The 10,319-nt window shown below is 46.6% G+C and overlaps 1 protein-coding gene across 1 annotated transcript; it reads left to right on the top strand.

Moving 5' to 3' along the window:
- Positions 1 to 1,831: 1,831 nt before the first annotated feature.
- LOC142899150 (CCN family member 1-like) lies at positions 1,832 to 10,038 on the top strand. Its single transcript, XM_076042616.1, has 6 exons — positions 1,832 to 2,057; positions 3,040 to 3,253; positions 4,366 to 4,613; positions 5,738 to 5,864; positions 6,818 to 7,002; positions 9,120 to 10,038. The coding sequence occupies exons 1-6, from the start codon at positions 2,007 to 2,009 to the stop codon at positions 9,426 to 9,428; spliced, it is 1,134 nt and encodes a 377-aa protein (XP_075898731.1). The 5' UTR covers positions 1,832 to 2,006; the 3' UTR covers positions 9,429 to 10,038.
- The last annotated feature ends 281 nt before the right edge of the window (positions 10,039 to 10,319 follow it).

Below are 10,319 nucleotides of genomic sequence, written 5' to 3'. Positions count from 1 at the left end.
GTGGTGTTAAATTCCAACCTCAAGTCTGCCTTGCTCAAACTGACAGTGATGTTTTTTTTATCCTTCTTTATCACAATGTACAAAATCAAATAATCCCCAGGATTTGTTTTTTCAGTCAATATTTTTTTGTCCTGCTTCCTGTCAGCAGAACGAGTCATTTTCATAAGTTTCTACTTGAAGAGGCCTCTGCCAAGGCTTCCTAAAGGGTTACATAACTCAAAAGAGGAGTTAGCTCAGCTTTACCTGGATAAAGTTTGTTTTTGCCTTGACAGGTTCAAGGACTGCCAATTGAAATGTTCTTATGGGAATGTCATCGCTGAAAGGCAGGGAGAGGAAAACATTAGGTTTGCGATGATGAAAGTCAAGCCAACTACATCAAAAATGGATGTTGTTTTTTTTCCAACAACTTGAGCAGGACCGGGAAAGATAAACAGCTTGAACTGTTTAGTGTGCCTGTTAGTCATTTTCTTCTCTTACGTGCTCATACATCAGCAACTGTAAAAGGATTCAGATGAGACCCGCCAAAGTGCCATGGGCCACAAAGGATTATTCTTCAGTGAAAACACACAGGGGCATGAGAAACATTGAACTGTTACCTCTTGGCATAATAAAGTGGCAACAAAACAACCAGTTTGTGTATAGGGCCACCTGCAGGGTGTTGCATACTTAGTTTAAACAGACTCCCTAAACCACAATTAGAATTGAGGAAGCAAGTTGGATGAAAGGTCTTCAGACAGGCAAGAACCAATTCCAGTATCTAAACTCTAATTCGACTCATCTTTAGATAGGTAGGATTTTCATTTTTGTCCTTAAAGCAGTGTGGTATTTTAATAAGGGCAAAACAATTCATAGCTGTGACACCTGTTTAGCTTTTAGCCCATAGCTTATACAAAAAATATGCAGGGAGTGGGTGCCTGACTTTCACAGCTCTGCCTATCGCATTTCTTTCATCAAATAGCTTCTGTATTGATACAGGTGTGTCTGAGAAGCTGCGGCTGAAAAGGAAGACAGCTGAGGAGGAGGTGGAGGAAGAGGAGGAGGTGGAGGAGGAGGAGGTGGAGAAGGAGGAGTAGAGGAGGCCAAACCTCATATGAGCTGCCCTTAAAAACAATAATCCTTCTTTCACACCATTCTTTCCGAGCGATCGTGTTCCCATGTCAGCGCCGTGCGCTCAGGAAAGGTGGCGAGAGGCAGGCAGGCCCACCTGAATTCAAGACCAGGCTCTGGCAGAAAGCAAACAGTCCAGACACTCCTTTCAGAACCATGGAAACACACTTTGTCTTTTTTTCAGGTTGTGATGGGAACAGGCGAGGAAGAGTGTTGTGTTCTCACTTTCACTCAGCCACTATTATAGAGCGATTTGTCTAATTCGCCCTTGCTTTAATTCCTGCCCTTAAACGCTGCCTCTGTCTGAAAAAGCAAAGGGAATTCATCCACAAAAGAAACCTCTTCCTCCTCCTTTTTCCCCCAGGGGTGGATTTCTTGTTGGTGCTGTCTGGCCCAGCTGAATATATTGACTCAGTGCTGGGGAGAGTGGTCGCCACAAAGGCAGGAATGTGACTTGAAAGCGGCAGTTACGGGTCTTTTTTATTATTCCTTTTTTTTTTTTTTTTTTTTTCAACCATTAAATAAATACGGTGCTGCCCTGCGATTTTTATGAATGGCCGCATTCATCGCGGGGCTGCCACCAATCAACAGCCTGGCGCTGGCGCGCAGCCGCGCCCCTTCAGGAAATGCTTTGGGCCGAGGCCGCGGCGCGGATTGGTCGGAAATATGAATGGGGGCGTGGCCCGGAGGGAGGCGCAGAGATTATAACCCGGGTTGAGAGACGCGCAGCTCGGCAGAAAAAAACAAGGTTCAGTCCGCGGAGGGAATAATACAACCTCGCCAGTTCAACAGGCGTTTGCTCGATTTAGAAGTTTTGGGTAGACAACATTCACCCTCACCCGTTATTTATATATATTTTTGTATTTATTTATTTTTTATTTTATTTTTTCGGACGAAACATGGCGTTTCTGATCTACCTGATTGTATTGACAACAGCCGTCATCACGCAGGTAAGTTTAAAACCTGGGCAGGAGCTCGCAGCTGAGACTGATATCTTGGAGGGGGGGGGGAGAAAAAAAAATATAGATATACATACGTACGTACATACATACATACATGTATACATACATACATGTATACACTACTCCTCAAATGACTCTCTATATAGTGTGAAATTATATCTTCAAATTATATCAAACCTGTCATGAAATTTATTCTGACCATAAAGTTCATGAGGCGGAAACATCTCGACTGTCATATCAGGAAAAACCCTCTCAAATAATAATTAACCCTCAGAGAATTTATTTCAAAGCAATAATCATGAAGGCGTCTGTCTGGATTCCCAAAAGTTTGTTTGAAAGGGAAACAAAAAGAGTCAAGGTGGGGTTATCACACTCTGCCTGATAACAATAATAGTTGCTCTGGAGGCGTTTGGCCTTTCGGCATGTCTACTCCTGTCCTGCCTATTTAAAGTGCAGTAACACATTAAATCCGACAAAGTGGAACAAGCTGGCGCTAGTGCAAAGTGATGACTCAAAGCAGGGAGGCGGCAGGCGACTGAAGCGTCTAGACGCTCGGGGGCCTCAGCGGCCGGCAGTCACCGGAGTTGCACGCATGCAAACAAGCGGCGGCGCTTTCTTCACAAAATAACTGAAAGGAATGAGGAATGTTTGTAAGTCCAAACCTTCCTTCCCATTAGGATGCACCTCTGTTCCTCCAGCAGAAGCTCAGCTCTCTTCTGTCACTCCTTCAATGAGGCCACAAGGTTTTCACCTCACTGTTTGTTTATTTATTTATTAGGCTCCCATTAGCCATCACGTCGTTGTGGGAGTCATTTCTATTCTTCCTCACACAGGACACAATCACATACACTACCAGTCAAAAGTTTGGACACACCTGTTTCTTCTTTAACAAAAAAACAAAAAAATACAATATTAAATTCAACAGGTAATGACAGTGTGGACTATTGATTGAGTGATTACCATTGTTCAGGTGACCGCTGGCTGCCCAGCACTGTGTGAGTGCCCCGAGGAGCCTGAGCTTTGCCCCCCGGGTGTCAGCGCGGTGATGGATGGATGCGGGTGCTGCAAGGTGTGCGCAGCGCAGCTCAACCAGGACTGCGGCCCCGCCAGACCTTGTGACCACCACAAAGGGCTGGAGTGCAACTACGGCAATGACGTGATGGTGGCCTGGGGCATCTGTCGAGGTGAGAGGGCGGCCGGGACGAAGGGAACTCACCCATCTTCACTTTTTGGGAGTTTTTTTTTTTCCTTGCTTCTCTTTGCTGAAATCGGCAGCCAGGAATCTGAATCAAGCTTGTTTGTTTGGTCAGGTTGGTACACGCGCAAACAGGGAATTTGACTCCAGTGCGTTTTCGCTCTCTGTGCAAGAGGGAGTTGAGGGCGAGGTGAGGGAACGGGTGAAGAGCAGAGATATTTAGACTGTGAGCTGCATTTCACCTCCAGGAAGAAGCCGCTGTGTCTTTTCATCAGTACGGTGCTTTAATACAGGCAGTGGTGGGAGGTTTCAAGGGTAAAAATACATCCGTGTGTGTCCGGCCAACATTGCCCCACTAACTATGAATAGTGGTTTCTTCCATGGCCCCGGAGACAAGGTGTCTGACACTGACGCTGCCTACTGATTTCACCTGACCTTTCGATCTTTGTGTGGCGCATGCCGCTGCAGCGTGCCAGCCATCATTGTGTCAGTCCTGCTCAGGAGGAGCTCGTTGTAAATGTGAAAAACGACTCCCACGGTGGATGCCTGTTAACAATGTGCTGCAAGGTGGGAGAGAGACAGAGACAGAGAGACAGAGACAGAGAGAGAGACAGACAGACAGAGAGAGAGATGTCTGTGAAGGTTCTCAGTCATCCAGGTCATCTTAAAGTAGAAGGGTTGAGTTCGGGCAACTGGACTTGTTCTTGTGATCTTGAAGACGTTGAAGACTGAAGAAGCCTTTTGGATGAGAAGCGAATCGTCTTCAAGATCACAAGAACAAGTCCAGTTGCCTGAACTCAACCCTTCTACTTTAAGACAGGGAGAGAGAAAGAGAGAGAGAGAGACTCTAATGGTGGCCTTAAAACTCTAAAGCACGTCCTGAGAAGACAAGCTTGACATGCAGGGACTGTTCTGCTCAGAATCTCCCAACTCACCTTTGACTCAAACATTCCAAGATTATTGCACGGTGCCGCTTGTAAATGTCAGTCTCTATTAGATGCCCAGTGAGTGAGGTTCGTCCATGGAAACATGTGGAAACTGACTTGACTCATTTATTTTGTCCACCGTGAAACCTTCTTATTCAAATCGTCTCTTTCTCAGCTAAGTCGGAGGGACGCACATGCGAGTACAACGGCCGGATTTACCAGAACGGCGAGGGTTTCCGCGCCGGCTGCAAACACCAGTGCACGTGCATCGACGGCGCCGTGGGCTGCGCTCCTCTCTGTGACAACAAGCTGCCGCCGGCGTCGCCGTCCTGCCCTTACCCACGACTGGTCCGCATCCCCGGCCAGTGCTGCTTCAGTGTGGACTGCCACAGGGGAACTTGGAGTCTGCCACCTCAGCACAAGGTCAGCTCCACTGCGGGAAGGAACCTTAAAGGGAAAATGGAGTTTGTTCGAAACCAGGGGTGGGCAAATTTTGACTGGTGGGGCCGCAATGGGTTCTGAAATGTGACAGAGGGGCCGGAGCAGGAGCAGATGGATGGAGTGTTTTGGTGAGCCATCTCATAGGAGGAAAATATGATGGGATATGTAGAGAACGTGTGTTTCAACGTCAACTGAAAATGAACAAAAGCGTTACAACAAAATGTCTGTGAAGCCCCACAATATTTAGCTCTTTACTGAAATGACTCTTAAAACACTGAAAAATGGATGAAATACAGCTGTCTTACTTTCTATTAATATCATTTCTTCAAGTTTGGCAGGCCAGATTAAAATGCTCAAATATGGCCCCCAGGCCGTAGTTTGCCCATGCCTGGTCGAAACAGTGGCGGAGGTAAATTGTCACACTAATGTCACTTTAGTTTTTTGGAGGGGTTTTGTTAAATGTTTTCAGGGTGACCTCATAACAGTGGGCCTGTCGTCATCCCTATGAATTTTAGGACAACAAATATTCACCAATGTTAATCTTGATAATAAACCTCTATCAGCCTGTTTGTACTGTTCGAGGATCAGGTTTAGTGTTACTTTAAACTTCTTCTTTGAGCGTCTTGTTTGCTGTATTGGTGAAGTGTGAGGCCTTTTGTCAAATGATCCCCCCACTGTGTCTACCGTGTAGCTTCACCCCTGGTCCTAACTGGCGTCAGAACAGTGTCGCACTGTGGAATTCCCTCAGAATACCAAAACAAAGTTAGCTTTAACTTTAAAGAACATCAAATTTTGTCACATTTTTACTTGTGGTTTGATTGGATTGTTTTATGTTTGGCTTAAAGGGTAAATATTATCATACTTACAAAGGAAGGGACTTTTTGGATTCTTCTGCTCTGAACAGCAACTGTTTGTATTTCAAACTCGGCACGCAAAGTTTTGTCAAAACATGATATCAGGAATTGTTCTCGCGTCTTGTTTGGCACCGTTGCCCACAGATGAGGACGCCATGTCGTCTCTGTACACAGTGCCCTGCAGTCACCCTGCGATAGTGTTGCCACGGCGGCCGCAGGGGCGTGACACTCTTGTCTTGTCTCGTACGCCAGGTACCTCCGACACGGCAGCACCTACCCGGCTCTTGGCAACCCCGACCTGACAACGAGCTGCCCGACCAGACTGCAGACGTCAGGACCAGCGGCTGGGAGAGCGAGCACGGTTTTAAACACCTACCCGGTGAGGAAAAGACTGAGGAGAGGAAGCCATCCGACATGGCTCAAACTGACAATTTTGCCCACTCTTATATCTCGCTCACCCTACAGGAATGCGCAAACGTAGCATTTTTCGCCACCTTCGCGTCCCTTCTGTGAACACTGTGCCATCGTGAGAAACTAGAAAATTGCACTCGGCGGAGCCGAGACATCCGGCAAAGTCTGGCAGACCTCTTATTAAGGGCTTGGCACCGCCTCAGCTGAGTCATGGCGCTCTGTGAGGACCTTGCCGCGTGTTGACGCTACATACTCATTGGTGGTAGTTGCAGGTTTGCCGCCCAGAAAAAACAAGCAGATGCTGGAACAGTCAAAGAACACATCATTTCAATCTCAACTTCGAAATAGTCACCAACCTGTATGCAGTCATTGGTATCTTGATTGACACTGAATTAAATAATTCCATTTTAAAAAGTCAAGAGAATTAAATTATTCTCTACAAAAATAAAAAAGGGTGTTCAGGTTTTGCCAGCTTGACTGTGGCTGAGAAAGGCTGACCAATGATGGTGGTTCCAGTTCTTGATATAGCATTATTATCTACAGCAATAATGTTACGTGACGAGGGTAAAGTCTTGTTATAACCAATATCGTCGTCACTGTCGTCAGTACTACAGATAGGCGTGACTTAATGCTGAGATAATGCAAATAAAAACTAAAGTTGTGCTGTCCACTGAACTGACAGACCTTGAAACACGGCACACGGTTAACACACTGTTATCATGAACACAGAATGGAAATGTATACAGTAGATTTAAACACCCCTGAGTCTCCAGAATGGTGATTCTGCCCCTCTAATCTGTTAATCCCTCTGCGGTCCCCCAAGATTGACCTCGCATTCCTCTTAACAGGCCCCTGAGGTCTTGAGGAAGTAACAACCTAGCCCATGTTAATGATTGGTCTCGTGTGTCCGACACCCCTCAGAGTGGAGCCACCCCAAAGAAGAGAGGAAGTGTCCGGTCCAGACCACCGACTGGTCCCCGTGCTCTCGCAGCTGCGGCATGGGCGTCTCCTCCCGGGTCACCAACAAGAACCCGCGCTGCAAGCTGGAGAGCGAGACGAGGATCTGCACCGTGCGGCCGTGCCAGGGCCTGACGGCCCCCACCAAGGTGAAGTAAACTGACACGGGCCAGATGCCTCACATAGGCCGAATATCCGCGGCTTTCCCCAGTCACAACAACATTTCTCGCAAGTGAAGCTCACGGCAGCGTTGGATAACACTAGCAATTATTTCCTCTTTTTCTTCTTTCTCCTTGAGGATGCAGGGTATTGTTTTTCACACCTTTTCCGTGGCTCTTTGAGGAATCTGGGTGGAGAACGTCTCAATAGCTGCATTTCCATGACCCCTAGAATTGCACAAAACCTAAATATGGCAATAAAAAACTGGTAATGGAAACAACTAAACTTTAAAAAACCTCTCAAAAACCTGTAAAAGGTTTTGACGCTCTCATGAGGTGGTTTTTCAGAAGTATCGATATAAGGTATATTGCAAAAGTGTCATGGAAACACTTTTTTCACATTTACAAGTTACCGGACGGGGACGTTCACTTCAAGTGCAAATACAAAATGTTTTGTCCCTCCGTCCTCCTCAAAGTGGGGTCTCATGGGGAGGAGATTTGACAAGAATTATGGCTTATGTGCTTCACAACACTCAATGGAAATGCCTGCAAATTGCAATTGTACTTTGTCGAAATTTTCGTAGAAATTTCACTTGTGTTTCACAATGAAAATTAGATTTTTTTGGGGGGGTCGAACGATGTCTTAGAGTTTAAGCCATCTTTATGCCTGCTTCAAGGACAGAGATTATCTCAGTGGCACTTTAGGGAAGCGCTACATCCACTGGGAGCAAGGCAGCGCTGATTTACTCAGCGACGCTTCGGTGGCAGGCAGGCGCCTTTTTAAATATAGTCGTAACCCCCCGCACCTTCTCGCCCACACACCCAACACCCCCAGCATTCCTGCCAAGCAACTGTCCATGGCTAGGCCCCATCTGTGTACTCAGAGTGTCCAGGAAAGCGGTGTGTCTATATTAGTCCTCCCAGTTCTTTATTCTGCTCTGCAATTAAACCCTCGCAGTCAAGAACGGTGGCAGGAGTCGACCCTTATAAGTTACACAAACAGTCCGTTTAAACACGAGTTACTCGAAGAAGCTGCTGCGGTTTCACACATCTCAGTGAGACCCAGTGTTGGGAAGGTGACTTTGCAAATGTAGTTGGTTGCCATTACAAGTTGGCCGATGAAAATGTAGAAGTAGTGTAACTATTTCAATTGCTTTGGCAAAGTAATGTGATGATTACGTTTTGATTACTTTTCTAAATTGTAAATAAAGTTCTCAGCTGTTTAGACTCGACAGTTCCCAGCAGCACTCAAAGCAACGACAACAAACAACAGCCATAACAAGGTTGAACAAGCCATAAATCAGATTCATTCGGAGAGGCAGCAGAACTGTCTCTCAAATCAGCAAAATCAATCACATTTTCTGCAAAAATATGCCCGCTAAACCAACCATTTAACAGTTAATGTAGCACTCCATGAACCCCATTGCGGGGTAACATGGTGGCGCAGTGGTTAGCGCTGCCGCCTCACAGCAAGCAGGTTGTGGGTTCGATTCCAGGCCTGGGACCTTCTGCGATGAACTGGCGACTTGTCCAGGGTGTCACCCTGCCTTTACCCAATGACAGCTGGGTCAGCTGACCCTGTGCTTGGGAAGAAGTGGGTATGGAAAATGAATGAATGAAAACCCCATTGAAAATGCAACCATTTACAATTTTGCGCAATTTGTCTAACTATCTGCGCTATCTCTTTTCGCCAATTTTTCCTGCAATTCCGAACTTGACAGGACAACAAATCAGAAACATCAGAATAGTGTCAACCTTTCATCTGTGTAGGGAAACAAAACAGGACTGCGCTCGAGTCGACCCTGTGCACGAGAAAACCGTGTAAAGCAACGGAAATAAAATGATTAAAACATAAATCCCATAAATCGTCTTTAAAAAATATATATATGTATATATATATATATATATACATATATATATCGGATGTACTTAAAATTGTAATTTTGTGTGTGTTTTTGATGAAAATCCAGCTATTTTATGACCTACTTACTATTCATCTAATTTCATCAAATTTGGTGCTCACGAGTCTTGGGTTTCTTCCCGAGGCCAGTGAAACATGCAGCAAAGACTCGACTCTGACCCCCCCGCTGTCGCTCTCGTTTCCGCAGAGAGGCAGGAAGTGCTCCCAGACGCAGAAGGCGGCGACGCCCATCCACCTGACCTACGGCGAGTGCACCAGCGTCCGCCGCTACCGGCCCAACTACTGCGGCATGTGCACGGACGGGCGCCGCTGCTGCTCGCCGCGCCGCACGCGCACCGTGCCCGTGACCTTCGTGTGCCCGGACGGCGAGCGCTTCCGGAGGTCGGCCATGTTCATCCAGTCGTGCAAGTGCAGCGAGGACTGCGGCCACCTCAACGAAGTGGCGCTGCCCCCGCAGCACTGGATGTACGGGGACACGCACAAGTTTGCAGACTAGCCGTGCGGATTTTTTTAAAGGTGTTTTTTCTTCTTTTATTAAGATGCTTCAAGGCCATTTTTATTATTGTGTTTTTCGCCATCGGGCTCCTGTTGAAGCGAGTTGAAGACCACAGGCTCCCATCTGACTGGGTTTCGCCTCGGCTCATTACCCAATAGACACTCGGGGGCGACTGTAGCTCGGGAGGTAGAGCGCGTTGTCCACTGATAGAAAGGTTGGCGGTTCAAATCCCTTTCCATCCCAGTCTGTCGTTGTGTCCTTGGGCAAGACACTTGACCCACATTGCCTCTGACGAATGTGAGTGGAAGTTGAGTGGTGGTCTTGGCACAGATGTGGCTACACTCATAGTTCACCACCACCAGTGTGAATGAATAATCAGTTCAATGTAAAGCGCTTTGGGTGCCTTGAAAAGCGCTATATAAATCCAATCCATTATTATTATTAGACACCTTGTTGTAGTATTATTGTGACTGGAGCAGACTGTACTCCCAAACTCTCCCGTTCGAACAGACGGAGGACCTAGATCAGGAGTCCTGAAGCTGTTTTTTTTGTTTGTTTGTTTCCTTCGAGACCCTCACCAATGGAGAGAACAAGCAACAGAGCACTTTTTTTTTTTAAAAAGCACTGAAACTTTTGCAACTTTTGACCGCAGCGTTGCGCACCGAGTGGCTGCAATGATGGATGTCCCATCAATCTTTGACGAGCAGAAGACTGATTTTTGCAGATTGGAGTAGTTATAATCGCTATTGCCGGTGAATCCCACTGGATGAACTATTTATATGTGACAATTCAGCACCGTGAGGACTTTATTGCATGCAATCAAGCACAACAAGGCAGCAGGGAATGACCCAGTTTTCCATGGACTGCGTGATAGGTTTTTCTGGGGATGAC

This window comes from Nelusetta ayraudi, unplaced genomic scaffold (assembly GCF_046127955.1).
Source record: "Nelusetta ayraudi isolate G7.1 ecotype Tasmania unplaced genomic scaffold, CSIRO-AGI_Nayr_v1 ptg000004l, whole genome shotgun sequence".
Lineage (NCBI taxonomy): Eukaryota > Metazoa > Chordata > Actinopteri > Tetraodontiformes > Monacanthidae > Nelusetta > Nelusetta ayraudi.
Note: the sequence above shows the minus strand (reverse complement) of the source record. Positions and strands in the feature narration are given on the sequence as shown.

Bases quoted from the DNA above. Each gene is read 5' to 3' on its own strand.
- LOC142899150 (XM_076042616.1), top strand. From the start codon at position 2,007: ATGGCGTTTCTGATCTACCTGATTGTATTGACAACAGCCGTCATCACG. The intron at 2,058-3,039 runs GTAAGTTTAAAA...ACCATTGTTCAG, and splicing joins CAACAGCCGTCATCACGCAG to GTGACCGCTGGCTGCCCAGC. The intron at 5,865-6,817 runs GTGAGGAAAAGA...GACACCCCTCAG, and splicing joins CGGTTTTAAACACCTACCCG to AGTGGAGCCACCCCAAAGAA.